This window comes from Oncorhynchus nerka, linkage group LG17 (assembly GCF_034236695.1).
Source record: "Oncorhynchus nerka isolate Pitt River linkage group LG17, Oner_Uvic_2.0, whole genome shotgun sequence".
Taxonomy (NCBI): Eukaryota; Metazoa; Chordata; class Actinopteri; order Salmoniformes; family Salmonidae; genus Oncorhynchus; species Oncorhynchus nerka.
Genome location: NC_088412.1, coordinates 26,396,212 through 26,413,469, shown reverse-complemented (window position 1 = coordinate 26,413,469; position 17,258 = coordinate 26,396,212). Strand labels below are relative to the sequence as shown.

At 39.7% G+C, this 17,258-nt stretch overlaps 1 protein-coding gene across 2 annotated transcripts; it reads right to left on the bottom strand.

The window, feature by feature from the left end:
• Positions 1-11,159: 11,159 nt before the first annotated feature.
• Positions 11,160-16,090, bottom strand: LOC115144988 (tetratricopeptide repeat protein 14-like). Of its 2 annotated transcripts, none has more exons than XM_029686173.2 (13): positions 15,966-16,090; positions 15,562-15,747; positions 15,301-15,425; positions 15,023-15,222; positions 14,844-14,928; positions 14,599-14,728; positions 14,349-14,504; positions 14,166-14,237; positions 13,909-14,028; positions 13,591-13,713; positions 13,368-13,485; positions 12,701-12,834; positions 11,160-12,540 (listed from the first exon to the last, which is right to left on the bottom strand). In XM_029686173.2, exons 2-13 carry the CDS (start codon positions 15,693-15,695, stop codon positions 11,655-11,657), a joined length of 2,283 nt encoding a protein of 760 aa, XP_029542033.1. In that variant the 5' UTR covers positions 15,696-15,747; positions 15,966-16,090; the 3' UTR covers positions 11,160-11,654. The 2 variants fall into 2 exon arrangements, with proteins under 2 accessions (XP_029542033.1, XP_029542034.1); XM_029686174.2 differs by having other exon boundaries at positions 12,728-12,834.
• Positions 16,091-17,258: the final 1,168 nt, after the last annotated feature.

The following is a 17,258-nucleotide window of genomic DNA, read 5'->3' as shown; positions in this document are numbered from 1 at the left end:
TCAGGACCTCAGACTGGGGCGAAGGTTCACCTTCCAACAGGACAACGACCCTAATCACACAGCCAAGACAAAGCAGGAGTGGCTTAGGGACAAGTCTTTGAATATCCTTGAGTGGCCCAGCCAGAGTCTGGACTTGAACCTGATCAAACATCTCTGGAGACCTAAAAACTGTCCATCCAACCTGAAAGAGCTTGAGAGGATCTTCAGAAAAGAATGGGAGAAACTCCTCAAATACAGGTGTGCCAAGCTTGTAGCGTCATACCCAAGAAGACTTGAGGATGTAATTGCTGCCAAACGTGCTTCAACAAAGTACTGAGTAAAGGGTCTGAATACTTATGTAAACGTGATATTTCAGTATTTTTCTTTTTACATCTGCAAAAATGTCTAAAAGCCTGGTTTTGCTTCGTCATTATGGGATAGTGTGTAGATTGATGAGTGAAAAAAATGTCTAATCCATTTTAGAATAAGGCTGTAACAAAATGTGGAAAAAGTCTGAATATTTTCCGAATGCACTGCGTATCATTGTTTCAATCTGATCCCATGCAATGTTTTTTACATCTCTTTTGTGACATCTAGTGGCTGACATCAAAGCTTTTCAAATACCAGTCCTAATTGTACAGACTTTTTCAGAAAGCAATAATACAGGAGAATACATACTATATTTTTGAGGAAATCTGTTCAGGAGAAAATATTAAGTGATTCCACCAAATGAGTACCTTTTGGGTAGTGTAACTTTGTCCAAAAATACATTTATTTCACAGATTGTCTACATTCTGTCATAAAGAGCATGTTCAACTTAATAGAAATACGTTTTCCCATCTCAAAAATGACTATAATAAGTTCCAAATAAAGTAATAGGGTTGACGATTTCATCTTAAATCAGCCATGAATCCCCTTGTGACAGGGGGAATGGAAGTTTGTTGTGTCCAACAGGGAGGAGCAATTGAAAGCAAGTTTCACAAAACATTTACATTATTAAAACATTTCTAGCCTGTTGTCTATGGGTAACAGGGTTGACGTGTTTGCTATGCTTTACTCACTCAGTTTTCCACTACAAAAAAAGTAGAACCAGCTCACCTGCTTTGATTTGACTAGAAGATCTTCAATGTTTCTTTAGAATAAAAAAAAGGAGAGTTCAGTTCACGTAACAGGATTGACCTTAAAATGAGGGACATACATTTCATATGATTAGATGAATCCCTAATCACATGAAATAAATAATAATCTTTTGAAATAACTAGGGCTTTACAAAACTTGCATTTTTTTTGTGGTTAAGCAGGTTAAAGTCACAGAGGGTGCACAGAGGCACTTTAGCAAGTCTTTATTCATATAAAACTTTCCATGTGTTCTAAATAACAGGCTTTTAACATGCAACATTGGTGCACAATTTATATTTAAAGGGGGGCTGAACTTCCTGATTTAGCCTCGGTTTCATTTCTTCTCATTAGGAAATGTGACTGAGAACTAGATTTGGGTGTTTTGATGTGGGTGTCTCTTGTGTGTTGTATTCGAAGGTGGGAAGTGTTTGTAGGCTTGCCAGGTCTAGGAAAGATGTCCCCGTTCATTAACCAAACAAAGTCCACACACAAGGCCTAAAAACTAGACCTACGTTTTTTGCAGCAAGAGAGGAGTTGCTACATTTATCCAATAGGTGTCTCCATAATGATACTCTAAATACACCTGTTAATTTAAAAAAAATGTACTCTACATTTCTCCCTTTGTTATATTGTTTCATCAAACTAAATGATTTAATATGAACTATAGAAGTGATTTATAGTGAAATGGTTAAGACATGTTTTTTATTTTTAGAAAACATTATTGTGAAATGGTTAACACAGCTCGGAGGGAATATCCGTGATCGGTGGACCTTTTTTTATAAAGAATGCGTTGTTTGCGTTACCAAGCGGTGCCCATGAAAGAATGAAATCCATTTGTTAGACCCCCCCCTCCAAATCAAAAGCAAACATGGATAACACATTGTTCTAAAATCATATATTTTTTTCAACTGGAGAATAAGAATAAAAAAGTCCCAATCGTTTGCTTTTTTTTTATTTAATTAGAAAATGAAAACAAGAATTGTGACGGAGAATGATGTAGCTAGCTAGTGCTAGTTAATTTGTTTGTTGTTCTCACATCACTTGTCATGACTGCCTGCTTCAGCACTCTCTCAACACCAATGACTGTACTCAACACACACACACACCTCTCTGGCCCTCCCCCCACTCACTCACCCACCCACCCACCCAGCAACAGCCTGCCTCACTGCTTGTTAGTCAGCAGTAGCAGGTCACAGTGAAATTAATTTTTTTTAAATTAAGCGAAATGCAATGGCGGCTGCAGTGCAATCTAGAAGTAGCCAAAAAACCCGCGACTAACACATTTTTATCAGCAACATCGCTTTCAAAGTCGCCCAATTTGAAAGAAAATCGCAGACATGGCAACCCTGCGCGTTTGTACGTTCACTCTGCCAAAGCAGTACACGGTTACAGTTACTGACCCTTCTAGATAACTTTTAACAGTCTAAACAGGTATTGTGTCTGGAAGTAGTTTAGACTAGCTAGCAACCTTATTTCGCCAATTAACTTCAGCCGGCTGGTGTGCAACCGTAAAAGTTGGTTTGACTTTGGATAGCCTATCTGTGGGGCTTGTTAGGGACCGTCAATAAATCATGTGCACATATTTTAGTCGTCTCAAATGCTTTCAATATTTGTATATTCATTTCTACGTTGTATTGTTGGTTTGAGGTTTTTAAGTGATTGAAATTTGGAGCTATTGAATTTGATATACATTGTGTAATTTACTGGTGGTCACTAACTACCCCCATAGGGAAACGTATGTCAAACCAAATTGACCATGGGCATTAAGATCGGGTGCTGGCTGTTCTCCGAATTGATGATTACTTGGGTGCTGCTGGCTGTGGGAAAAATGTAAATGAACCCAGCCCAAGGAAAACTGTTACAGTACCCTTCATTCCATTACATACAGTACCATCTTTTCCTAATTATCTCTCAAATATCAGTTTTGAACGAGACTGGCTTTATAACCAAAATGGTCATATTTACACTTTGTAGTACATTTTTAAACTAGAATAAATGCTTTTAATAACATTACCTCATAGGCCATTTTATACCAGAGAAGTTGTATATTGCCTTCAGTTGCTCTTTAAAATATCAAAAGGCACTCTTTTCATGGAATGAGCCTGATACACAAAGACTTGATTTGATATTTGCTGTTTAAGTAATTTGGGCAGAATTTGTAAACAATAAATTCACACTAAATGAATATTTCTCAAAGATATCCTATTTGTGAAAACAAACTAATTTCCTCTCACTGTTTCCACAAGAAAATGTAGTGAAAAAAACATCACAGTATAAAGACCTGCAATTGTTTTCAACAAAATAGCTATTAAAGACATCAGTTATGACTGTTGTCATATTTTAGTATTTACAGTATGTTGGTGTACACATGTCCCTGTAAGAAAAAAAATCAAATCAATAAATCAAATGCTTGTAAGAAATATTTCACTGGGCTCAAGAGCAATTACCATATAAGCATTTAGGGCCCAGCTGTCTGTCCTCACTTTCAGATTTAAACCAGTTTACGAATTCCATTATGCTAAGCCCCAACACTAGTGGAAATGATGAATGATTATGAAATACATAATCTCCCGTGGTACCATCATTGCAATATGACAGCCAAATTTCATTCATCCTATCCAATTTTTTCCTTATTTAAGAAAGAAAATTACTGGCCCAGTAATCAGATATACAGCAGGGCTGTCTCCAGAGTTAAGCCAACTTCCATTAGGCTTCAACCTCTCTCACATTTTAGTAAAATACATGCACATAGAGATACACGTGTTCACCATGTCTGACCCTTCACAGTTTTCACATCCCTTATGCTTTGAATCACTCTTATTTGGTCTTAATATTTTGTAAAATATCCTCTTTACAGTAATGGTTGTTTGAAACAGTGCTGTCTTTTAAGTGGTTTACATAGCTGCATGCTACTTTGCTTGAAACCACACTGTAAAATCATAGCTTGCTAAAGAAAAACCATAGCGGGATTCAAATCTATTACTGTTTGTCCTCAATGCATGCCCAATGTTCCAATCTGTGATGCAATGAGTATAATTGAAAATGAGTAGTACATCTATTTTGGGGAGGGTAATTTATCATGGTTCATTGTTCCACACTGACACTTTAGCCCTGTCTCTAACAAGGAGTTGGTAGATCGAGGGTTAAGCCATCAGCCATGGAGAGAAATTCTGCTGTAGTGATGCATTTTTGCTGCTTTGTTGCTAATTGTGGCCTCCTTTCTATTGAATTTCAGTCGAGTAAAAGAGCTTGTTGGCATGATGCTGGAGAACTGCCTGGGCCGCTCTCGCCATTATCAAAGATACTCTTGATCTTTTCAAAAGCAGGAAATAGATTTTTCTCCCTGTTCAACAGCAAAAAAGTAATTTGCAATGCATCCATTAGTTCTTCATTAAAGCAAGATTATATTGGACTGCAAATCACATCTGCCTTTTGATGATTAAAGGGTGGCATTTTTGGGGCCAAAACTAATTACTAGTCTAAATGAATGAAAATGAAAGAAAAAAAACAGGCATGTTTTTACATTAGATAGTGTGGCCTGTAATTAGATTCAGGCTAATTCCACTATTTCTGCTCCTGTAATGAGATGAGAATGTCCTCAACTTTGTTCTCTTCTTTTGTAGGCCATGCTAACAGCTCCAAATGTACAATTTTGATAACACTGACTGACAGAGTTTACATAAATCGATTTGTCGTGTTACCTGAAACAAGTCCCAAATCTGCGAGGGACCAAATTCTTCTTCAAGGCGAGGGGCGGAAGTGGTTTGATGGGTGAAATGGGTGAAAAGGGAACCCAAGACAGAATGGTTACAGCTGCTGGGTTTTTGTTGTTATTTTATAAAAACCTGCCGATTAATTATTGAGAGAAGAGATTGTAGTGGCAGCACTGGTTTGTAGTCAGCTGACTTTGGAGCTGGGTTATCAGTTTGTTTTCCACTACTTCCACTCTGTCTCTCCTATTAAAAATGACACTTTTATCAAATAAAGGCTGTACCAAAGACAGTACTGTGGCTGTGCTATAATGAAGGTGCTATACCTTTACTGTATGTCTAAGTCAGACCTTCTCTCACTGTGGTCTTACATGTTGCACCTTGGCCTGCTCTTCTAAATGAAGAATATGCCACTGGGGGAAAGGATGGTCAGATTAATGTAAGACCCCAGAGCAACCCAGAGACACAAACCGGATGTATTATGTTCAAGAGAAGCGCATATCCCCTGCCTGTAATGCACCATAGATAAATGAGGCTTGTAAGCATAACATGCTTATATGTCAGATACGCCTGATTTGTAGTGAGACTGAAAGTTCAATGTATACATCAACTTCACATGTATACATTTGTAAAGTTTCACATCTCGCAATCAGAAATGAGTCAATGTTGATCTCAGCTTTAACTTTTACTTATAGTATACTATAAACCTTGTATTGCACATTTAGTAAGTTCTCAACTGATTACTCCTCAGAAAAATGCTCGCTCTCCCAAATTTCTACATGCAATGCGTTTTCACAAGACCAGACCTCCTTTCCTTGCAAAAAAATATATGCAGTAGCACTAATTTTTAAGCACAGGAATCGTTCTATTTCTGCTGAAGTGAGATTTTTCTACACGGTCCGTAGCCGTTCCAGAAATTCAAACCTCATAACATTTCAGCCAAAGCTTATACTAAGCTTGTTAGTATTTCTGATGCAGTGGGCGATATGGCTGCTGCATTACCATAAATCAGCAGAATTAACTATGATCTTCAACAACATGTTTAAAACTGGCCACCAGAAGTTTGCAATATGTTGCACAGAATATTATGATAACATGCCATAATAAATGTTTAGAATCTACTTAGGACCGGGGTTCAAAATACATTCTATATTAATGCTTTTTCTTCAATTTAACAAAAGTGTTTCACAATCACAAGTGAAACATTGACACAAAATGGTTTGGATCAAAAATCTCCCCATAAATGTTCTAATAATATTTTCTTCACATAGTGAATGGTGAAATTAATGAATCAACTGTAACAACTGAGCAAGTTCCTCTTTTATACCTTTATGTTAGCATTTTACATTAGAGGTATCATTTGAGCAGTGTTAACTACTACTACTACTGTATGGCTGCATACCGGGAAAGTATTCAAGTTTAGAAATATATTTAAGTTACAGTACATCTCCCAAGGCAACTTTGGACAGGAGGAAATTAATACATTATACTATCATAAAAGACCAAGCTATTCTTTGAAAGGGTTACCAGCTTTTTAGGATTCCTTTGTTGACACATACGTATCATATTGGGATTAGCATTCCATTTGCTGGGACAAACATCTCTTTGAACCCCAGAATCTATACTGGAGGTGCCCAGACAGAAAAAAACATACTTACACAACAATGGTATCTTAAGTACTGTATCAAGGATCAGACAGTCAAACACATTACTAATCAATGCATGTGAGCATCTTTATGGGTTAGGTACAGTATGCATCATGGTTTACTAACTAGAATAATGACTGGTGTGAATAGGAGATCACGTCATATGCGGTGGCCCGTTCCTGTAGGTTCATGCTCTACAACATCCGCAGAGTACGACCCTGCCTCACACAGGAAGCGGCGCAGGTCCTAATCCAGGCACTTGTCATCTCCCGTCTGGATTACTGCAACTCGCTGTTGGCTGGGCTCCCTGCCTGTGCCATTAAACCCCTACAACTCATCCAGAACGCCGCAGCCCGTCTGGTGTTCAACCTTCCCAAGTTCTCTCACGTCACCCCGCTCCTCCGCTCTCTCCACTGGCTTCCAGTTGAAGCTCGCATCCGCTACAAGACCATGGTGCTTGCCTACGGAGCTGTGAGGGGAACGGCACCTCAGTACCTCCAGGCTCTGATCAGGCCCTACACCCAAACAAGGGCACTGCGTTCATCCACCTCTGGCCTGCTCGCCTCCCTACCACTGAGGAAGTACAGTTCCCGCTCAGCCCAGTCAAAACTGTTCGCTGCTCTGGCCCCCCAATGGTGGAACAAACTCCCTCACGACGCCAGGACAGCGGAGTCAATCACCACCTTCCGGAGACACCTGAAACCCCACCTCTTTAAGGAATACCTAGGATAGGATAAAGTAATCCCTCTCACCCCCCTAAAAGATTTAGATGCACTACTGTTCCACTGGATGTCATAAGGTGAATGCACCAATTTGTAAGTCGCTCTGGATAAGAGCGTCTGCTAAATGACTTAAATGTAATGTAATGTAATATGATCTTCTGTAACTTCTGTAACTTCACCAGTGTAGCGAAAACCCAGAAGTGGTTGGATGGTAGAGTTATGGTTGCACTTTGCTTTATAATGAATTTAGAGCAACATTTTCAGTGCAAGCTGAAGCCGGGGCGGCAGGGTAGCCTAGTGGTTAGAGCATTGGACTTGTAACCGGAAGGTTGCAAGTTCAAACCCGCGAGCTGACAAGGTACAAATCTGTCGTTCTGCCTGCTGTTCCTAGGCCGTCATTGAAAATAAGAATTTGTTCTTAACTGACTTGCCTGGTTAAAAATAATAATAAGAGTTTAAGTAGGAACAACAGTAATATTACCCTGGTGTTGTGAAGCATCAATTGTGTTTATAGTACATAAATCAAAACAACTTAGTACATTTATCATTTATCCAACCACTGAAATGTGTTCAAATGAAATATATGTAACATGACTTATTGCTTGGGTCGGTTTTTCCTCAGTTTTATCTTTTAATATGGTCCACATCAGGGTAACAGAAATATTCAAGCTATACCATTGGACAAGAATATAAATTGTTTTATGTATATGTGAGAAAGAGGCTTCTTAAGTAGGGGAAGGGGCAGGCCTAATGATTTAACAGAAAGCAACGCATCTCATGAAATCTGTGAGAAATCCTAATGTCACTTATGTCTGCCTTTAATGCAAACCAAATGAATCTCTGCTGTAATAAGAAGCTTCCCCGAATTAGTTTCTGCTTGCAGAAAATTGCAAAAGGCTAGTACTTTATCTATGAATTTCACTCGAGCATAAGCAAAAACCCCTCATATATTATTTGGTTACGTTCCATCAGTAGCAGAAATAACATTGTGCAAATTCTATGCATGTTAATGATAAATAGAAATCCACCTGCTTTCAGATAAAATGAGTTTAATTTTCTGTTGCCCAGTGTCTGGTTGGCCTTTCATAAATTACTTATGCACACAGCTATTATTAAAATAGGGGGAAAGCAAATGAGAAAGTCTTCCTATCTCCACTGGATTTGGCCAAGGCCAGGCCGTAGCTAACACAGTCAGCATTTCTCTCTGAAATTCTGCTCTCCTGAAAATGCTCCCCTCATCTCTGTATTTCTATGCTGTTGTAGGAGCTGTGACCCTGTTTTCACTAAATTAACCTAAATCGTTTTAAGTTCACACACATAAAGGAATTTGCAGACTTCTTCTACGTGTGTATCAGAATGTATTTGTCCCTGGATTCATATTTCCTTTTGCTGTACAACCTGTCCCCTGCTTTTGCAGGAGACAATAGCAAAACCTCAATGTTTGAAAGATACCAATCTAAAAGGAAACCTGGAATGCTTGTAGCTGTGCTGTGGGGAAAACAACTTGTCAGGGAAATAATACGTGTTGGAATGAGGGCAGGTTCAGAGTGCTTTTACAAGAATTCCATTTAAATATTTTTCTATTAGAAAAAAAAATCAACTCAAGTTAGCCTTGGGTGGTACAAGCAGTACATTTCCTTTGGATACATAGTTAAAGACCTATGCAGTGGTAGGCCTGTTGCAGTGCGGGTTTGATTGAACATCGGCCCGAGGTTGATATGCTGGGGTTGAAAAAAGTTTTACATTTCTAATTATCCAAGAACTTAAGGGCACCACTTCCATTTACTTTTCATTTTCAAACCACCATATTGTCATGCTCTAAGAATTCGATGTAATACTTTTTTTCTTAAATGGAAGACATTTTTTTCGGACTAATTTAAAACGTCTCATCCCTGCATGCTCAACTGTCTGATTGCCCCATGAAAGAATGACTTCATAGAAATAGCATCCCCTTTTTGAAAAGGAACACTGGTTCTTCCATCTATGAGTCAAAGGGAATGAATGATTCTCAAATGCAAAAATCTGCAGTTTCATCAAACGCAGTCAGGCCTGCCCTTAAGCCAGGGTCGCCAGAGCCTCCAGAGGCTAGTGCCATCACTGAGACTCATCCAAGGCCTTAAGGTCCTTCAGACAATAAGGCTTAACCTGTTAATTCCCAAGGGAAACAGAGAAACATGTTTAGTAAATCAAATGACCTGGAAGGAACAAAAACCTTTGCTAGTTGTTGTCATTTGATGCAAGACCGCTGCTCCTCGGCTGTGCAGATCAGTACACGTTTGGAGAGTGGTGGGGGCAATACATTACCACCATGGACTGTGGCCCTACATTACCAGAGAGCCAGTGAATGTGTTCACGCTGACGTGATGCAATGAAAAGGCCTTTGTGAGTTTGAGGGAGATGAACCAGGCAGAGTTCCCTGCCATGCATGCAAATCTCCAGCATCTAAAGTGCCCCTAAAGACATGCTTTTGCCTTGGAGCACTAGGTGAAATTTCATTTTAATTTGAACATAGCCCGATGATTGGTACAATATGATTTCTACCCCCTATCTCTTTGCTAAATAGGCAATATTATTATTAAAAGACAACGTAGGGAGGATGTGCTTTTGAAGTGTACATACAAGGTTATTGTTGACTATAACTTATTAGACCTCGAAGGCTGCGTTTACACAGACAGCCCAATTCCAGTCTTCTTTTCTTTCCACTTCTTGGTCTTTTGCCCCTAATTGGGGCAAAATATCTGAACTGGGCTGCCTGTGTAAATGCAGCCTATGAAAGCCAGTGTTTTCAAAGAAAGGTGAATTAATGAAGTTGTTAAAAAATGTATTGCATTCCCTGATTGATTGATATGGAGATATGTACATTTTTGTCATAAATAGAAGACACTTCTCATAAAATAATAATTTTCAATCCATTTTTACTATTAGGGTGAATGTGAAGTTAAGCGTGATGTAATTTACCTGTGGAGGAAAAATGCCCAAATATATATATATATTTTTTACCATCCCTATAATTGGCCATACAGTAAAAAACTGTATGCAGAACTAGTGTTGTAGTGCCCTCCAGTGGAAAGTCTCAAAAATGCATGTTTTCAGTTGAGTTCGGCACCAGGATATATCACATCTGTATTTCATACAATCATCAGGTAAAAATATGAAAATAGTCATGTGAGAAAATAGGTGTGGGGAACTGCAGGACCCTTCATACATGTAATATGTTATTCTGATCAAAGGAGTGCACTCTATTGGAATAAAAGATTAGTCCACCCAACATAAACTTTTTAAAAAAATTTTAAATACACATACCTCAGAGTAAACAGTGTATAACATGATTAGTGTTAAAGGGACCAGTTTATTAAAACATATTAGGGCATTTAAGAGTGACACACTTGACAGACTAAATAGCTGTGCCTGTGAATTAGTGAGTAATCCCTTGTAACAAGATGAACTAAAAACATTTAACTGATGTGCAGTATGATGGAGTAAGACGTTAAATTAAGCTGTAAATAAGCCACTTTGGCTGTTTCTATTAAAGTATGCTGTGTCTAGTTATTAAATCATGCAATTTGACATAAAATAGCTCACCAAGCAGCCATTGGACATAAAATAAATGTCTGAACACTGAAGTGAGAGACCAGAATTTTAACAGTAAGAGATCCAGACAAGGCTAACACAACAGTATTTTGGAGAACTTCTGATACTAAGTAGGACAATTAATTTTTTAACCTTTATTTAAACTAGGCAAGTCAGTTAAGAACAAATTCGTACTTGCAATGACTGCCTTCCCCAGCCAAACCTGGACCAATTGTGCGCCTCTCTATGGGACTCCCAATCACGGCCGGATGTGATATAGCCTGGATTTTAACCAGGGACTGTAGTGAAGTCTCTTGCACTGAGATGCAGTGCCTTAGGGCTCCCGAGTGGCGCAGCGGTCTAACAAAATAACCACGTTGATGCTTCAACCAAACAACAAATCAAGCTTGGACATTTTGGGCAAAGCTCGTAGGCCATTTATTGAAAAAGATTCACACATGGAAATGTGTCATCAGTCATTAAATGACATCTTCCAATCTACTACCAGCAAATAGAAAAGAATGGCACATTTCTATCTCAATAGATCTTATTTGTGAGTTTCCTGATAGTACAATGAACTCTGTATTACCAAGTACCAAGAGGAAAATACACAATTATTAAAGCAAAGGAAATACATTTTTTCCAGCTGTAAGCCAAAAGAAGACATCTTAACTGGTCTTTCATTTGCTTTCTGGCACATAAAAAAACATCCTTTCACAGAAAATGTAATCTCATAATATTAAGGCAGTGTATTGATCACAGAAATAACAATAAACATTTCAGAGGAAAATGTTTGATATCACCAACACTAAATTATGACAGCTTGGTAACTACAACTTTGTCCAACATTAGAATAGCATTAGTTTATTGTTTTTATGACAAGGTAAAAGCATCTCGGAAAAGCTGAATTCACTTTTTCGGCTTGACGCATTTCTCCTTCTCAAACTGGGCTATCTGGCTGAAGAGATCTAGGAGATTAGTTGGCAGCTCTTTTTTCTGACTTCCTCCTGCGGATGATCCCTTACCATTCCGAGTGGCGTCAGTGGAAGACCTGTAATCTCCTCCATCAGACCTTCGAGTGCCCCTCTCCTGCTCTTTCTTATCGCCTCGCTCTGTGCTACCATACTTCCCACTATCTGATCGCCTGTAGGTGGATATGTGGGACTGTGATGGGAGGTCGTTGGTGTACTGGTCAGATTTGCGGGAATGCTCTGAGCCGGCAGATGAGGAGGACATTCTTCTGTGTTTGACTTTCTCCAATGAGCTGGGAACGTCTTGTGGGCCACTTTGATCCTCCTGGCCCTGGCTCTTCCTCTGGCCCCTGGAGCCTTCCCTCTCTTTCACGTCTCCATCACTGGTCTTGTCACCACGGACACCTTTTCCCTTGCTGCCCTCAGCTCGCTGAGGAGAGGCGTCAAAAGGGTCATCTTCAAACCTGCTGTTGTCCGGAGCGTCAGACACTGATGATAAAGAGTGGTACGAGTGGCTCCTGCCCTTGCTGGGGGGCTGACTGCCTTCTTCAGTCCTCTCTGGCCCCTCAAACGGCCTAACTACGCTAGATTTCTGATCCAGGAAGGAGGCGGAGGTGTTGGGCGGGGCAGGGTACCACTCCTCCTCGTCATCAGCCACACTCCTGTTGTCCCTGGATGAAACCTGCTGGTGTTTCTTCCCTCGAGATGACCGTCTGTGTTTGCGCTTCTTTTTCTTTGACTTCCTGCGACCCGAGGAGGATCGGTCAGAAGAAGAGGAGGAAGACGACGATGAAGAGGAGGATCTCCTTTGTTTCCTTTTCATTCTAGAGGGAGTTATAGCAGACAAACTATGTAGCTACATATGAAATAGGTTATATTTGTGATGAATTTAAATGATGAATGATAATATTTCGCCAAATTAAATTACGTGTACGTATTTAGTTTTTACAAGACAACCGATGAGCTGACAGTTTACCAGGTTACCTTTCTGACGGATTGGTATGGATGTACCTTTTTTCTTCTTTTAAGATCTTACGCAATTTTTCTGCACTTGTCTCCACATTCTTAGCTTTTTCCGCTTCCTTTGCAGCTGCCTCTTCTCTCAGTTTGAGCGATTTCTTTAAAGCAGTCATTTTCACAGTAAAATTTTACCCGTTTTCAAGAGATGAAAAATTATAAAGGGAGGAAACCAGCAATGTGAAAAACATTCCATTAATTAATTTGAATGGATAAGGACAATGGGAAAAATGGCATATACACAGACATGTTTACCATAGCATGATCCAGAAATCACAAGCAGAGAACAAATGTTAATTTTTCCAGGTGGACAAAAAGGGTTTACATTTACCGCATTGAGACCAGGTCCAGCGTACCAACCATTTTCATTCCAGTTGTAAGGTTGTTTGTTCCCCCAATAGACAAGCGACAATCAAGGCAGTCGGGTAGAGTCAAAGGGCAGGATCCCAGATCAGACAAGCACACAACAAAACACTTAATCAGTATTACAAGGTTCCCTGTGTGTTACTCGAAGCACGCTAACGACACAGAACTTTTCACTGGCCCTTTTCCCTCAAAATGTTCATAGTTCACAATGTTCAATGATCAGTCATATGAGGAATAGTTGGCATTGCCATGGAATGTTCCAGCTCACCTGGATAAGCAGCTCTATTTTTTTCAATGCTTCCTTGGCGTCTTGGAAGGAGTCGTCTAAGGCCAGGGCTTTTCTATAGAGTCCTTCAGCTGTGACTAGCTTTTCTTCCTCCTCCAGTCTAACAGAATGAAAAAACAGTTTTTTTCAGTGGAAGGGCTGTCACTTGTAAATCACTTCAGTGCACACAAGATAATAAAGGAAGTGGATAAACATTCCCACTTACTGGCCACCTCGCTCGACCAGGGTCTGGCATAGGTATTTCTTTGCATTTCTGTGGGTTGGGCAGCTTTCCAATGCCAGCTCAAAGTCAGTTATTGCCTTCAGCAAACTCCCTTTGTTAGCATACCTGGGAAATCAAATGGCAAGTTTATATTAGCTGTAGGACCACAACTACATTTTATACGACAATTAAACAACATCACGTTTCAAAAACCTGTGGTCAACAGAGATAACTATCAGAGTGTAAGCTAGGAGTGCTGACTATTACCGGTAGATTGTTAATGATCGACCATATTATCAATAAAATAAGATGGCTACTCACAGTGCACCACGTGCCACAAGGGCTTCCACATTGTTAGTGTCGATCTCTAAGGCCTTGTTATATTCATTCATTGCTTCGACATGGCGGCCAGATTTGAAGTGGTCCACACCAACCCTTACACTATAGCGGAGACATATTGACAAAGAAAGAAAGATCAGGACCAGTTCATTCATTCTGTAAACATTCGGCTAGCAGAGATTTAGTGACATGCTGCTGCAAATGTCAAAATGCCCCAAAAATGTAAATGTCAGGCATACCATTTAAGAGCCCAGGATGCAGACTGCTTCTTTCGGATAGTTGTGGCAAAGTCCTCCTCGAGAAAATGTTTGCTGTAAAGGAGAGTCCCAAAATACAGTCAAGTGCTGATAAAAAGGGGCTACAGATATCAATGGAAAGCGTGTCTTCTGAAGAATAGCAAAACAACAAGTTTGTCTTCTCACCTCTGTAGCCCTCTCATGAGTGAGGGAGGCTGTGTGTCACTGACCCCAATCTTCCCCAGGAGATATTCCACATTAGACGGATTGGAGTAGCCAAGAGAACCCTCTAAAACCCTCTCATAGGTTTCAGTGTTGTCGTTTGCAACCCTCACACTGCGACTGGGTAAAACAATAAAAAAAATACAATGAGCAAAGATGTAGCCTAAGTTCAAGCATAACTATTTTTCTGCCAATTAGAATAGATCTGTCTTACCTGTATTGAAGTGGCAAATCATCTCTACTAAAAACTCCCAGCTTTAGGTTCATCAGATTTGGGCCGAGGGAGGAGGGCTGAAGTGAAATGGTTATCTTCTCATGGTATCGGTCAATGTCCTTCACTCCAGCTAGAGAACAGCACATGGTCCCTAGTTCAGTTTGTTGACTTATGTTCACAATGCAGTTGTGATAAGTTGTTTAAATGTACAACACAAAGTTAGCTAGTGTGCACTGTGCATTCACCTCTTATCAAATCATTAAGCTGATAGTATGATAGCGGATCATCATGATTGCCATTGGAAGGTACATCTCTAAGGGGACACAGGGCCTGAGGAGAGAAATAAAGCAGAGAAAGAGGCTACCACTTACTCTTATTTCTTCAATAGGGCACACCGACACCAGGCCGAAGCCACAAACCCTACCGTGAGCTCCAGATCCTCTATGTCTCGCTCTAGTCCACCTCCCATGCAGATCAAAGTTACAAAGAAGCCAAAGTCCCTGATGGAGTTGATCCTGCCTATCACAATGTCCCCTCGCTCAATGTCCCTGTACAAGAGATTTCTCCGTTCCTCAAACGACACCTCCATGAACTGCTCCAGAGGGGGCATGATGGCGTAGGGCTCTAGGAAAAGGATACAGTCGTTAGTCCACACTCAAGACAATATGTTGGTTTACCTCTAAATTTCACAGTAACCGTTACCTTCTCCTTCCTCCTCTAACACATCCTCCAGAAGTGCACTAGACTTCCATGATGGCGCAAACAGGATGTCAGCTTTTCTAGCAATGAACTGCTCCACTAAGGCATTGTCCTCCCCTCCATATTTCCTGTAGATGATAGTATTAACATTATCAGTACACCTGTCTGGAAATTTGCAGTTGACAGTGTTGGAGCTCAATTAGTCTACATTTGGATTCAAATAAATGTGGATTCAATACTGTCTGTGTTGTCCATTTAAATTACCTTTGATAGCTGGCTTTGGACAAGTCAGGTTCAATAGCCTTGAAATCTGGATTTTCACTTTGTTCACATTTGAGATGGGTAAACAGGCTTTGTCCATGGTGAGACAAAGTCTGCCTCAGTAAATCTCTATCCATTTTCAGTTATTGGCATCAAAATTCAGCCTGGTTAGCTAGTATGCACATCATCCTGTAACATAATAATAATATGTTAGCATAATAGCTAACTAGTAGCTAGCAAAGAAGAATCACAAATATATTTTATTTCAGCGCGGCCAACCAGCCCAACTCACGTCACGAGAGCAACATAGCTAGCTGGCTAGCCAGCTGTAAATATATGGCTCTGGCGCTAGCTAGCTAACGTTAGTTGTTGCTGCTGCCCTGTATTGCGGACAAAAAGCAACTTACCGAGCAGTTGCAGATGTGTACAAAACATTTACGCGAATTATTGACATAGCTAGCAGCTAGCTATCTGACAGAAGAATCTGTGGGAGCGTTCTAACTCTCGAGCGTCCGGAACTTCAATCTTATGTGTTACAGTTATTTGGTCCCAAGAGGAACAAAACCCTACTAGGAACCTTTTTGAGTTCATAGGGTTTCCATAGACATATTTTGTAAACACAATTTTGTTGATAGTTCTGGATTTCTCCTGTCCTTCCAGTCAAACAAAACATTCAGGAGACAGTTGCATCGTCTTGCTGGGAGCCTATTTTATCCATAGCAAAATGTTCTATAAATAGTTTTGGTTGGGTTTTCCTGTATGTAACACAACAGGTATCGAATAATATCCACAGTGGTTAGCCTAAAACTGAGGGTATAGAGCCCCACAGTGGAGGTGTCAGAATACCCATAAAACCCACTTGTAAAATCAAGGAAATGGTTCCAATCGTTTTTTAGAATTTAGAAATGCTTAGAAAAAAGGGCTTACCCTGGCGTGACATTTTATTAACCATGTAAATCTCTCTCGGACAAGGTGACTCATCAATATATTGGGCTCTATTCGAAAATACTAATCAGCATCAAAGTTGACATCATGGAAAATTACACATCCATCCCTGCACGCCATCTCTAGCTGACACCTTTGCTAACAGGTATTGTGTTAATTTAAAACTTGCACAAGACAGTTCACAGAATTTTCAATGTAAAAAAATGTAGCCAATTTATGAATTACTACATTTAGCTAACATTAGATAGTTAATCCAGAGATTCTTACCTTTGCCTCGATTCGGCAGGCTCGTCCAGATCATCTTGGCATTTGTTGTTCTTTATGATAGCCACATTAGCAGCTAATTAGCTTTTCATTATTTTATTTTATTTTTTATTTTTGGGGGGGTAAATACAGGCGAATATATTGATAAAAGTACATTTGTCCTAGAGAAATTTACAGAGTTAATAAAATGTCACGCCAGGGTAAGCCTACACAAAACACAGATCTTATTTTAAGTGTTTCTAAAATCCCCTATGGGGAAATGGTGGAAAAATGATTGGAATCATTTCCCTGTTTGACTGATAGGTTTTAAGGGTATTATGACTCATACTGTGGTACTCTGTACTGTATGCTATGAATGTTTGTTTAATGGAGTTTATTATTAATGACCATAATTAGGCCTACATTATACTGTGCCTTCGGAAACTATTCAGACCCCTTGACTTTTTGCACATTTAGCCTTATTATAAAATGTATTACATGTATTTTTTCCT

Coding starts and splice junctions, on each gene's coding strand:
- LOC115144988 (XM_029686173.2), bottom strand. CDS start 15,695: ATGGATAGAGATTTACTGAGGCAGACTTTGTCTCACCATGGACAAAGC. Junction 14,729..14,843: donor GCTTAATGATTTGATAAGAG/GTGAATGCACAG, acceptor GCTGTTCTCTAG/CTGGAGTGAAGGACATTGAC. Junction 12,835..13,367: donor AAATAGAGCTGCTTATCCAG/GTGAGCTGGAAC, acceptor ACTGCTTTAAAG/AAATCGCTCAAACTGAGAGA.